The sequence below is a fragment of the Heterodontus francisci genome, chromosome 4 (assembly GCF_036365525.1).
Source record: "Heterodontus francisci isolate sHetFra1 chromosome 4, sHetFra1.hap1, whole genome shotgun sequence".
Taxonomy (NCBI): domain Eukaryota; kingdom Metazoa; phylum Chordata; class Chondrichthyes; order Heterodontiformes; family Heterodontidae; genus Heterodontus; species Heterodontus francisci.
The window spans coordinates 118,175,252-118,189,527 of record NC_090374.1 but is presented as its reverse complement, the minus strand read 5'-3'; the positions used below and the strand labels follow the sequence as shown (position 1 = coordinate 118,189,527).

At 46.5% G+C, this 14,276-nt stretch overlaps 1 protein-coding gene across 1 annotated transcript in view; it reads right to left on the bottom strand.

Annotated features, from left to right (window-relative positions):
- LOC137368706 (solute carrier family 28 member 3-like) overlaps positions 1-14,276 on the bottom strand; it is a 266,723-nt gene that overhangs the window by 53,453 nt on the left and 198,994 nt on the right. Inside the window, exon 11 of the mRNA XM_068028876.1 lies at positions 4,037-4,162. Within this exon, the coding sequence (XP_067884977.1) occupies positions 4,037-4,162 (126 nt within the window). The remainder of the gene's footprint in view (positions 1-4,036; positions 4,163-14,276) is intronic.

Genomic DNA, 14,276 nt, shown 5'->3' with positions numbered 1-14,276 from the left:
TTAACAGATATCTTTGCAGCATCCTTAAACACGGGTGAGGTCCCGGAGGACTGGAGAATTGCTAATGTTGTCCCCTTGTTTAAGAAGGGTAGCAGGGATAATCCAGGTAATTATAGACCGGTGAGCCTGACGTCAGTGGTAGGGAAGCTGCTGGAGAAGATACTGAGGGATAGGATCTATTCCCATTTGGAAGAAAATGGGCTCATCAGTGATAGGCAACATGGTTTTGTGCAGGGAAGGTCATGTCTTACCAACTTAATAGAATTCTTTGAGGAAGTGACAAAGTTGATTGATGAGGGAAGGGCTGTCGATGTCATATACATGGACTTCAGTAAGGCGTTTGATAAGGTTCCCCATGGCAGGCTGATGGAGAAAGTGAAGGCGCTTGGGGTCCAAGGTGTACTAGCTAGATGGATAAAGAACTGGCTGGGCAACAGGAGACAGAGAGTAGCAGTAGAAGGGAGTTTCTCAAAATGGAGACGTGTGACCAGTGGTGTTCCACAGGGATCCGTGCTGGGACCACTGTTGTTTGTGATATACATTAATGATTTGGAGGAAAGTATAGGTGGACTGATTAGCAAGTTTGCAGACGACACTAAGATTGGTGGAGTAGCAGATAGTGAAGGGGACTGTCAGAGAATACAGCAGAATATAGATAGATTGGAGAGTTGGGCAGAGAAATGGCAGATGGAGTTCAATCAGGGCAAATGCGAGGTGATGCATTTTGGAAGATCCAATTCAAGAGTGAACTATACAGTAAATGGAAAAGTCCTGGGGAAAATCGATGTCCAGAGAGATTTGGGTGTTCAGGTCCACTGTTCCCTGAAGGTGGCAACGCAGGTAAATAGAGTGGTCAAGAAGGCACACGGCATGCTTTCCTTCATCGGACGGGGCACTGAGTACAAGAGTTGGCAGGTCATGTTACAGTTGTATAGGACTTTGGTTCGGCCACATTTGGAATACTGCGTACAGTTCTGGTCGCCACATTATCAAAAGGATGTGGATGCTTTGGAGAGGGTGCAGAGGAGGTTCACCAGGATGTTGCCTGGTATGGAGGGCGCTAGCTATGAAGAGAGGTTGAGCAGATTAGGATTATTTTCATTAGAAAGACGGAGGTTGAGGGGGGACCTGATTGAGGTGTACAAAATCATGAGAGGTATAGACAGGGTGGATAGCAAGAGGCTTTTTCCCAGAGTGCAGGTTTCAATTACTGGAGGACACGAGTTCAAAGTGAAAGGGGAAAAGTTTAGGGGGGATATGCGTGGAAAGTTCTTTACGCAGAGGGTGGTGGGCACCTGGAACGCATTGCCAGCGGAGGTGGTAGATGCGGGCACGATGGAGTCTTTTAAGATGTATCTAGACAGATACATGAATGGGCAGGAAGAAAAGAGATACAGAACCTTAGAAAATAGGCGACATGTTTAGAGAGAGGATCTGGATCGGCGCAGGCTTGGAGGGCCGAAGGGCCTGTTCCTGTGCTGTAATTATCTTTGTTCTTTGTTCTTCTTTAACGTGCTCACTGATGCTCAGTTTAGGTGCTGCCAGGACCACTCAGCTCCAGGCCTCATTACAGCCTTGGTCCAAACATGGGCAAAAGAGCTGAATTCCAGACGTGAGGTGAGAGCGGCTGCCTTTGACATCAAGGCAGCATTTAACTGGGTGTGACATAAAGGAGCCCTAGTAAAATTGAAGTCAATGCGAATCAAGGGAAAAGCTTTCCACTGGCTAGTCATAACTTGCACAAAGGAAAATAATTGTGGTTGTTGGAGGCTAATCATCTCAGCTCCAAGACATTGCTGCAGGAGTTCCTCAGGGTAGTTTCCTCGGCTGAACCATCTTCAGCTGCTGCATCAATGATCTTTCCTCTGTCATAAGGTTAGAAGTGCAGGTGTTCGCTGATGATTGCAGTGTTCAGTTCCATTCACAACTGCTGCAATGATGAAGCAGTCCATGCCTGCATGCAGCAAGACCCAGACAATATTCAGGCTTTTAAGTGTAAGTGGAAAGTAACATTCACACTGTACAAGTGCCAGGTAATGACTACCTTCAACAAAAGAGAGTCTACCAACTTTCCAAAAACAACAACAGGTTATTGTATAACACCTTTAATGTAATGAAATGTCCCATGCGCTCCACAGGAGCAATATAACACAAAATATGATACCAAGTCACAGAAGGAGATATTAGCTCAGAATTACCAAACATTTGGTCAAAGAGGTAGGTTTTAATGAGTGCCTTAAAGGAGGAAAGTAAAGTAGAGAGGCAAAGAAGTGTAAGGAGGGAATTCCAGATCTTAGGGCCCTGGCAGTTGAAGATACGGCTGACAATGCTGGAGCGATTAAACTCAAGGATGCTCAAGAGGCCAGAATTAGATGAGCACAGACCTCTCAGTGGGTCGTAGAACTGGAGGGGATTACAGAATTAGGGAAGGGAATCGAAGCCTAAGGTCAGCCATGACCATATTGAATGGCAGAGCAGGCTCGATGGGCCATATGGTCTACTCCTGCTCCTATTTATTGTGCTCTTGTATGATTGTGAACAGACTGGCTTAATCTCAGACTGTTGCCAGGGAGAGGGATGGAGTCAGTAGCTAGGAATGCAGTTTGGAGCGCAGAGGGAAAACAATGCCTTCAGTCTTCCCAATATTGAATCGGAGGAAATTTCTGCTCAACCAGTACTGGATGTCAGATAAGCAGTCAGATAATTCAGCATTAGTGGAGGGGTTGAGAGAGGTGGTGGTGAGGTAGAGCTGGGTTTGATCAGCATACATATGAAAAGTAGCGCTGTGCTTTCAGATGCTGTCACCTGGGGCAGGAAGTAGATAGAAAATAGGCATGGGCCAAGGATAGATCATTGGGGGCATCAGAGGATTGCAAGTGATACTCTGTCTATGATGAGGTAGATAAGAATGGAATCAGGTGAGAGCAGACCCACCTAGCTGGACAATGGAGGATGATGGTGCGGTTCCCCTTGAATTCAACGGATTTACCATTGCTGAATCCCCCACCATCAACATCCTAGGGTTCACCATTGACCAGACACTTAACTGGACCAGCCACATAAGTGCTGTGATTACAAGCGCAGGTTAGAGACTGGGAATTCAGCAGTGAGCAACTCACCTCCTCACTCCCCAAATCCTGTCCACCATCTACAAGACACAAGTCAGGAGTGTGATGAGCAACACGCTTCACTTGCCTAGATGAGTGCAGCTCCAACAAAACTCAAGATCGACACCATCCAGGACAAAGCAGCCCACTTGATTGACAATCCATTCACCACCTTAAACATTCAGTCGCTCCACCAAAAGTGCACCATGGCTGCAGTGTATACCATCTACAAGATGAACTGCATCAATTCGTCAAGACTTCTTTGACAGCACCTTCAAAACTCGCGATCTCTACTGCCCAGAAGAACAAGGACAGCTGGCACATGGGAACACCACCATCTGAAAGTTCCTGTCCAATTCACACACCTGACTCAGAAATATGTGACCAATTTTTCATGATCACTGGGTCACAATCTTGAAACTCCTTACCTTACAGCTATGTGTGTGTACATCACATGGACTGCAACAGTTCAAGGAGGCTCATCACCACCTTTCAAAGACAATTACGAATGGCCAATAAATGTTGGCCAGCAAAGCCCGCATTCCATGAATAAATAAAATAAAAACATCTGTACCTTTTAACATCAGCCTCCTTTCTTCATGGTGCTGCAACAACTGTCACACTTCTTCATTGCCACATCTTCCCCACAATAGCAGGAAGCTCCCTCTCCCTGCCAGGCTCCCAAAAGGAGCTTGTGCTGTTTAGGTAATGATTCACAACTCAGGAAACTGGGTCAAGGCAGCAGGCTGAAGTCCTGCTCTGACCCCCTTCTAATACAAGGAGAATTATTCTTTGAGACTATCAGCCATATTAAAATTAAAAGTTATTTTATTCCTAATTATCTTAGAAATTAAAAGCATGCACAAGCATGGCAGAACAAAAAAGCTTATACTTTTGTCACTTATTAACAGCCTATGTCAATCACTCACCCCAAACGAAACATACGCTCCAAGGACAGATCCTGCAATGGTAGCAAATCCACTGGTCATTACAGAGTGTAATTCAGACCTTGTGAGATCCGCTATATATGGACGAATTAGCAGTGGAGACTCAGTCTATGCAGAACATATAACAAGAGTAGATATTTTAGAACCTGACACCAAAACATTAGTTTGGCAAAAGTGTATTGTTCTCTCAGAATAAACAGGAATTACCTCTTATAGAAACACATAGAAACAGAGAAAATAGGAGCAGGAGTAGGCCATTCAGCCCTTCGAGCCTGCTCCGCCATTCATTAAGATCATGGCTGATCATCCAGCTCAGTAGCCTGTTCCCGCTTTCGCCCCATACCCTTTGATCCCTTTAGACCCAAGAGGTATATCCAACTCTTTCTTGAAAACATACAATGTTTTGGCCTCAACTGCTTTCTGTGGGAGCCAATTCCATAGGCTCACTACTCTCTGGATGAAGAAATTTCTCCTCATCTCAGTCCTGAAAGTCCAATCCTTAGACTATGACCCCTGGTTCTGCACTCCCCCACCATCGGGAACATCCTTCCTGCATCTACCCTGTCAAGTCCTGTTAGAATTTTATAGGTTTCTATGAGATCGCCCTCACTCTTCTGAACTCCAGCGAATAAATCCTAACCAACTCAATCTCTCCTCATATGTCAGTCCCACCATCCCAGGAATCAGTCTGGTATACCTTCGCTGCACTCCCTCTATAGCAAGAACATCCTTCCTCAGATAAGGAGACCAAAACTGCACACAATATTCCAGGTGTGGCCTCACCAAGGCCCTCTATAATTGCAGGAAGGCATCCCTGCTCCTGTACTCGAATTCTCTCATTATGAAGGCCAACATACCATTTGCCTTTTTTACCGCCTGTTGCACCTGCATGCTTACCTTCAGCGACTGGTGTACAAGAACACCCAGGTCTCGCTGCATATTCCCCTATCTCAGTTTATAGCCATTCAGTTAATAATCTGCCTTCCTGTTTTTGCTACCAAAGTGGATTACCTCACATTTATCCACATTATACTGCATCTGCCATGCATTAGCCCACTCACTCATCTTGTCCAAATCACCCTGAAGCCTCTCTGTACCCTCCTCACAACTCAACCTCCTATCCAGTTTTGTGCCATCTGCAAATTTGGAGGTATTACGTTTAGTTCCCTCATCTAAATCATTACTGTATGCTGTATACTGTGCTGGGATGAGGGAGCAGTACCACAGGACATGTGAGATGCCAATATCATCACCCTCTATAAAAACAAAGGTGACGGCGGTGACTGCAACAACTACCGTGGAATCTCCCTGCTCAGCATAGTGGGGAAAGTCTTCGCTCGAGTCACTTTAAACAGGCTCCAGAAGCTGGCCGAGCGTGTCTACCCAGTGTGGCTTTCAAGCAGAGAGATCGACCATTGACATGCTGTTCTCCCTTCGTCAACTACAGGAGAAATGCCGCGAACAACAGATGTCCCCCTACGTTGCTTTCATTGATCTCACCAAAGCCTTTGACCTCGTCAGCAAACGTGGTCTCTTCAGACTACTAGAAAAGATCGGATGTCCACTAAGTATCATCACCTCATTCCATGACAATATGAAAGGCACAATTCAGCATAGCGGTGCCTCATCAGACCCCTTTCCTATCCTGAGTGGCGTGAAACAGGGCTGTGTTCTCGCACCTACACTGTTTGGGATTTTCTTCTCCCCGCTGCTCTCACATGCGTTCAAATCTTCAGAAGAAGGAATTTTCCTCCACGCAAGATCAGGTGGCAGGTTGTTCAACCTTGCCCGTCTAAGAGCGAAGTCCATAGTACAGAAAGTCCTCATCAGGGAACTCCTCTTTGCTGACGATGCTGCATTAACATCTCACACTGAAGAGTGTCTGCAGAATATCATCGACAGGTTTGCGGCTGCCTACAACGAAATTGGCCTTACCATCAGCCTGAAGAAAACGAACATCATGGGACAGGACATCAGAAATGCTCCATCCATCAATATCAGCTACCACGCTCTGGAAGTGGTTCAAGAGTTCACCTACCTAGGCTCAACAATCACCAGTAACCTGTCTCTCGATGCAGAAATCAACAAGCGCATGTGAAAGGCTTCCACTGCTATGTCCAGACTGGCCAAGAGAGTGTGGGAAAATGGCGCACTGACACGGAACACAAAAGTCCGCGTGTATCAAGCCTGTGTCCTCAGTACTTTGCTCTACGGCAGCGAGGCCTGGACAACGTATGTCAGCCAAGAGCAACGTCTCAATTCATTCCATCTTCGCTGCCTCCGGAGAATCCTTGGCATCAGGTGGCAGGACCGTATCTCCAACACAGAAGTCCTTGAGGCGGCCAACATCCCCAGCCTATACACCCTACTGAGCCAGCGGCGCTTGAGATGGCTTGGCCATGTGAGCCGCATGGAAGATGGCAGGATCCCCAAGGACACATTGTACAGCAAACTTGTCACTGGTATCAGACCTACCGGCCGTCCATGTCTCCGCTTTAAAGACGTCTGCAAACGCGACATGAAGTCCTGTGACATTGATCACAAGTCGTGGAAGTCAATTGCCAGCGATCGCCAGAGCTGGCGGGCAGCCAGAAAGACGGGGCTAAAGTGTGGCGAGTCGAAGAGACTTAGCAGTTGGTAGGAAAAAAGGGGAGAGCCAACTGCGAAACAGCCCTGACAACCAATTTTATCTGCAGCACCTATGGAAGAGTCTGTCACTCTAGTATTGGCCTTTAAAGCCACTCCAGGCGCTGCTCCACAAACCACTGACCACCTCCAGGCGCTTACCCATTGTCTCCCGAGACAAGGAGGCCAAAGAAGAAGAAGAAGATTGTGAATAGCTGGGGTCCGAGCACTGATCCCTGCGCTACCCCACCAGTCACTGCCTGCCATTTGGAAAAAAACCCATTTATCCCTACTCTTTGTTTCCTGTCCGCCAACCAATTTTCTATCCATCCCATAACACTACCACCAATCCCATGTGCTTTAATTTTACATGCTAATCTCTTATGTGGGACTTTGTCGAAAGTCTTCTCAAAGTCCAAATAAACCACATCCACTGGCTCCCCCTCATCAACTCTACTAGTTACATCCTCGAAGAATTCTCGTAGATTTGTCAAGCATGATTTCCCTTTCGTAAATCCATGCTGACTCTGCCCGATTCTACCACTGTTCTCTAAGTGCTGTGCTATAAAATCTTTGATAATGGACTCTAGAATTTTCCCCACTTCCGATGTCAGGCACAGTGGCACAGTGGCTAGCACCGCAACCTCACAGCTCCAGGGACCCGGGTTTGTTTCTGGGTACTGCCTGTGTGGAGTTTGCAAGTTCTCTCTGTGACTGTGTGGGTTTTCGCCGGGTGCTCCGGTTTACTCCCACAGCCACGGACCTGCAGGTTGATAGGTAAATTGGCCATTGTAAATTGCTCCTAGTGTAGGTAGGTGGTAGGGAATATGGAATTACTGCAGGGTTAGTATTAACGGGTGGGTGTTCGTCGGCACAGACTCGGTGGGCCGAAGGGCCTGTTTCAGTGCTGTATCTCTAAGTAATAAAATTCCCTGCTTTCTCTCTACCTCCCCTTTTAAATAGTGGGGTTACATTAGCTACCCTCCAATCTGTAGGAACTGTTCCAGCGTTTATAGAATCTTGGAAATGACCACCAATGCATCCACTATTTCTAGGGCCACTTCCTTAAGTACTCTGGGATGCATACCATCAGGCCCTGGGGATTTATCGGCCTTCAACCCCATCAATTTCCCCAACACCATTTCTCTACTATTACTGATTTCTTTCAGTTCCTCTCTCTCACTAAGCCCTGTTTTCCCCAACATTTCTGGTATGATATTTGTGTCCTCCTTTGTGAAGACAGAACCAAAGTATGCATTTAGTTGGTCAGCCATTTCTTTATTCCCCATAATAAATTCCCCTGTTTCTGACTGTAAGGGACCTACATTTGTCTTTACCAATCTTTTTCTCTTCACATACCTATAGGAACTTTTACAGTCAGTTTTTATGTTCCCTGCAAGCTTGCTCTCGTACTCTATTTTCCCCTTCTTAATCAATCCCCTGGTCCTCCTTTGCTGAATTCTAAACTGCTCCCAATCCTCAGGTCTGTTGCTTTTCCTGGCAAATTTATATGCCTCTTCCTTGGATTTAATGCTATCTCTAATTTCCCTTGTAAGTCATGGTTTGGCTACCTTTCCCATTTTACTTTTGCGTCAGACAGAGATAAACAATTGTTGCAGTTCATCCATGCACTCTTTAAATGTTTGCCAATGCCTATCCACCATTATCCCTTTAAGTAACGTTTCCCAATCCGTCATGGCCAACTCGTGCCTCAGACCTTCATAGTTTCCTTTAAGATTCAGGACCCTTGTCTCAGAATCAACTACGTCACTCTCCATCTTGATGAAGAATTCTATCATATTATGGTCGCTCGTCCCCAAGGGGTCTCGCACCACTAGATTGTCAATTATTCCTCTCTCATTACACAATACCCAGTCTAGGATGGCCTGTTCTCTAGTTGGCTCCTCAAAGTATTGGTCCAGAAAACCATCTACACTCCAAGAATTCCTCCTCTACGGTATTGTGACTAATTTGATTTGCCCAATCTATATGCAGATTAAAACCACCCCTAATTACAGATGTTCCTTTATTGCATGCATCTCTAATTTCCTGTTTAATGCCATTCCCAACATCACCACTACAATTTGGGGGTCTATATACAACCCCCACTAATGTTTTTTGCCCTTAGTGTTTCACAGCTCTACCCATACAGATTCCACATCATCAGAGCTACTATCTTTCCTCACTATTGCTTTAATTTCCTCTTTAACCAGCAATGCAACTCCACCACCCTTTGCTTTTTGTCTGTCCTTCCTAAATACTGAATATCCCTGGATGTTCATTTCCCATCCCTGGTCACCTTGCAGCCATGTCTCCGTAATCCCGACTATATCATACCCGTTTACATCTATTTGCACGATTAATTCATCCACTTTATTGCGAATGCTCCATGTGTTAAGGCACAAAGCCTTTTTAACATTACATGTCCCCTTCCCACTATTTTTCACTGCCCTGTTTGATTCTGGTCCTTGATTTCTCTGCCTATCACTTTTCTTATTCCCCTTACTGTCTTTTGTTCTTGTCTTTGATCCCCCCTCCTCTGACTCCTTGCAAAGGTTCCCATCCCCCTGCCATTTTAGTTTAAACCCTCCCCAACCACTCTCGCAAATACTCCCCCTAAGACATCAGTCCCGGTCCTGCCCAGGTGTAACCCGTCCAGTTTGTACTGGTCTCACCTCCCCCAGAACTGGTCCCAATGTCCCAGGAATCTAAAACCCTCCTCCTCACACCATCTCTTCAACCACGTATTCATCCGATACATCCTGCTATTTCTACTCTAACTAACACGTGGCACTGGTAGTAATCCTGAGATCTCTACCTTTGAGGTCCGACTTTTCAACTTACGTCCTATCTCACTATATTCTGCTTTTAGGACCTCATCCTTTTTTTGATCTATGTCATTTGTACCAATGTGTACCACGACCACTGGCTGTTCACCCTCCCTCTTCAGAATGTCCTGGAACCACTCTGAGACATCCTTGACCCTAGCACCAGGGAGGCAACATACCATCCTGGAGTCTCTTTTGCGGCCACAGAAACGCCTATCTATTCTACTTACAATTGAATCACCTATAACTATTGCATTCCCACACTTTTTACTCCTCCCCTGTGCAGCAGAGCCAACCGTGGTGCAACGAATTGGGCTGTTGCTGCTTTCCCCTGAGAGGCCATTCCCCCTAACAGTATCCAAAGCAGTATACCTGTTTTGCAGGGGAATAGCCACAGGAGATTCCTGAACTGCCTGCCTAGTCCTCTTGCTCTGCCTGGTGGTCACCCATTCCCCTCCTGCCTGTGGGGTCTGAGCCTGCGGTGTGACCACCTCTCTATACGTGCTATCCGTGATACTCTCCGCCTCGTGGATGCTCCACAGTGTCCGCAGCTGCCACTCCAGCTCCGAAACCTGGGCTTCCAGGAGCTGCAGCTGGATACATTTCCTGCACACATGCTGGTCCCGGGAACGGGAAATGTTCCCGGCTTCCGACATGGAGCATGAACAGCACACCACGGCTTTGAGCTCTCCTGCCATGACTTAACCCTTTAAATTAAATTAAACCTTCTGGAAGATCTTAATGTCCAATAATATCTGTTACTCTAGGGCCCTTCTTCCTTGGTCCTCGTTATTACAGAACTCCCTTAAAAAAAAACACTACTTACTATATTTGAAATAAACTTTAAACTTTTAAACTTTTCTTACCTGAGATACTTGCCCAGCTATTTAGAGTTGTTCTCTAACAGCAGTGACTCACCAACCAATCACCTTGCAGCTCTCCTGTGACGTCACTGTTGGCTTTTTTTTTCAAAACTCAGGCATGCAGCCGCTGCACTTTTAAACTGTGCCGATCTCACTCAGTCTCGCTCCTTCCCACTGCCACTGCACTTTTAAACTCTGCTGGTCTCACTCAGTCTCTCAGTATAATAAAATCTGGCATAAAATAAGGGGTAAGTTTTCAAGGTGAGGCTACCAGCTTCCCTATGACCCTGATCTTGACCCAGTCAGATATCTCAGGGTCAACTCACAAGGCAACTAAATAGAAAGCAGAAATTGCACCAGAGAACAGGAGGAAAACATGAGCTGAAAACTTTACTGAAAGTGAGTTGGAGCTTCTATCAGAGAAGGGATATCTTTCTGGAGGCAGGATGCAAAAAGGCTGAAAACTGCGCAGCTTGGGCACTTTCGAGAGAGGTTGCACTGATATGTGGAACCTCTGTAACCCCCGATCATACCGACAACATAGGAAAAAAGTTAGATCATCTGACAAGAGAAGCAAGGGTAGATGCTACAGCAATAAAAGCGAAATACTGCAGATGCTGGAAATCTGAAATAAAAAACATGAAGTGCTGGAGATACTCAGCAGGTCTGGCAGCATCTGTCGAGAGAGAAGCAGAGTGAACGTTTCAGGTCAGTGACCCTTCATCAGAACTGGCAAAGGTTAGAAATGCAATAGGTTTGAAGCAAATAAAGCAGGGGTGGGGCAAGGGATAACAAAAGGCAAGGTGTTGATAAGACAGGGTTACAGGGAATAACTGACCAGAAGGTAGGCAAATGGTATGTTAATGGTATGTTGGAAGACAAAGCGTTAGTGTAGAGAGGGTGTTAATGGACAGAAAAATGAATATCCCCGGCCCAAATCACAAACATGAAAAAAAAAGTGGGCAGGCACATGGTAAGAAAAATGAATGATGAAACAAACCAAAAAAAAGAAAAAGAAAAAAGAAAAAATAACTGAAAACAAAAGGGGGGGGGGGCCAGTCATGCCCTGAAATTATTGAACTCAATGTTCAGTCCAGCAGGCTGTAGCGTGCCTAATCGGTAAATGAGATTCTGTTCCTCGATCTTGCATTGATGTTCACTGGAACACTACAGCAAGCCCAGGACAGACATGTGGGCATGAGAGCTGGGTTGGGGTGGGGGGGTGGGGGTGGGGTGTTGAAATGGCAAGCAACCAGAAGCTCTGGGTCATACTTTCAGACTGAGTGGTGGCATTCCGCAAAGCGGTCACCCAGTCTGCGTTTGGTCTCCCCAATGTAGAGGAGACCACGTTGTAAGCAGCGAATACAGTATGCTAAATTGAAATAAGTACAAGTAAATCACTGCTTCACCTGAAAGGAGTGTTTGGGGCCTTGGATAGTGAGGACAGAAGAGGTAAAAGTGCAGGTATTACACCTCCTGCGACTGCATGGAAAGGTGCCATGGGACGGGAACGAGGTGTTGGGGGAATGGAGGAGTGGACCAGGGTGTCACGGAGGGAACGATCCCTTCGGAATGCTGACAGGGGAGAGCAGGGGAAGATGTGTTCGGTAGTGGCATCACACTGAAGGTAGCAGAAATGGCAGAGGATGATCCTTTGGATGTGGAGGCTGATGGAGTGGAAAGTGAGGACAAGGGGAACCCTGTTGCGGTTCTGGGAGGGAGGGGAAGTGATGAGGGTAGAGGTGCGGGAAATGGGCCAGACACAGTTGAGGGCCCTGTCAACCACAGTGGGGGGGAATCCTCGGTTCAGGAAAAAGGAAGACATATCAGAAGCGATGTCGTGAAAGGTTGCTTCATCAGAGCAGATGCGTCGGAGATGGAGAAACTGGGAGAAACTCCTTACAGGAGGCAGGGTGTGAATAAGTGCAGTTGAGGTAGCTGTGGGAGTTGGTGGGCTTATAATGAATATTAGTAGACAGCCTATCGCCCGAGGAAGGGAAGGGAAGTGTCAGAGACGGACCATGTAAAGGTGAGAGAAGGGTGGAAACTGGAAACAAAGTTGATAAAGTTTTCCAGTTCAGGACGGGAGCAGGAAATGGCACCAATACAGTCATCAATGTACCAGAAAAAGAGTTGGGGGAGGGGGACTGAGTAGGACTGGAACAAGGAATGTTTGACATATCCCCACAAAAAGACAGGCATAACTAGGACAGATGTGGGTACCCATAGCAACCCCTTTTACTTGAAGGCAGTGAGTGGTGTTGAAGGAGAAGTTGTTCAATGTGAGAACAAGTTCAGCCAAGCAGAAAAGAATGGTGGTGGATGGGGACTGGTTGGGCCTCTGTTCAAGGAAGAAGTGGAGTGCCCTCAAACCGTCCTGGTGGGAGATGCAGGTGTAGCTGCTACAGCAGTTATGTACCAAACCTAATTTGTACTACAGAAGCATCGAGAAAAGTATGCCCCTGGGATGCCACAGTGAAAATTCCAGTCCCTCATGTGTATTATATCTGTAGTTTCATTATTTTTTTTATTCATTCATGGGATGTGGGCATCGTTGGCCAGGCCAGCATTTATTGCCCATCCCTAATAGCCCTTGAGAAGGTGGTGGTGAGCTGCCTTCTTGAACTGCTGCAGCCCATTTGGGGTAGGTATACCCACAGTGCTGTTAGGAAGAGAGTTCCAGTGTTTTGACCCAGCGACAGTGAAGGAACGGCGATATAGTTCCAAGTCAGGATGGTGTGTAACTTGGAGGTGAACTTGCAGGTGGTGGTGTTCCCAGTATTGTGTAGAGACCTCCAAAAAGGCATAAAAGGGAAAATCTGAAGCTCTTTAGTGATTCATTGTGTCCTCCACAGATGCTGCAAGATGCAGGGGATGAGAAATCAGGAGTCTCTACTTTCGGCATCACCACACGAACTTTGCCCATATTGTAATTCACACACTCAGTTGTACTCACCAGCCAAGAAAGATTCAGAAGTGAATTTTAACATAGTGAGCGGATGAGTTTGGGTGTAGGTGGCTGATGAAATTCAGGAAAAATGCGAGCACGTTAGAAAGTCAGCTTCAACCGGCGAACTTCCGCATTTCACTCCAGCGGGTTAGGCTTGGGAGAGGCAGGTTGTCAATTTTAATGTTAATCATGCAATTACAGCAATATTAATATGGATTTTGGAGTTTAACTCAGGCTTTACAGGTTTTCCAGGCTGCCTGGAACACGTCAATGAAAGCAAGGTGAGCAGACAGCAGCAATTTAGAGGGTTGAAGACATGGAAGGGAAATATACCAGTACTCAGCTGCTTTCTTACCTGCTTTCTTACCTGCGAAAGGGTTATTTCCACAGTTCTTGTGTTGAGAGATTATTTTGCACACTTTGGCGATAACTTTACACACGTTGAAGGTGGCATTTACACTTGAAGATTCTGCACTTTGGAGCTCCAATCTATTAGATCAGTACAGCTGCCGCTTACTCTGTGTTACTTTGAACCTCAAATGAGGACCAAGATGACCAACAGCAGCAGCAGGACCTACACTAGCAGCACCAGGAACAGGAGAGCTTGCACCTGCAGCACCTGCACCACCAGCAGCACCCGCGCCAGCAGCACCTGCACCAGCAGCATCAGCAGCAGGGCCTACACCACCAGCAGAATCAGCAGTAGGACATGCACCAGCAACAGCCTGCTATTCAGAGACCTTTACCCCACAGGAGAGAGGGGTCCAGCAGATGTCAACATGAGAGGGTACTCTGGTTGCAGCTCTGGCTGGTTTCCCACAGAAGTAATGCACCACAACTACATGTATGTGGCAATTAAGGCACCCATAGATCACCCAGGAATGTTGTCAATTGCAAGAGCTTCCACTCCATGAACATGCAACTACAAAAGAGGTCTTTATGCAGATGTGCACAAG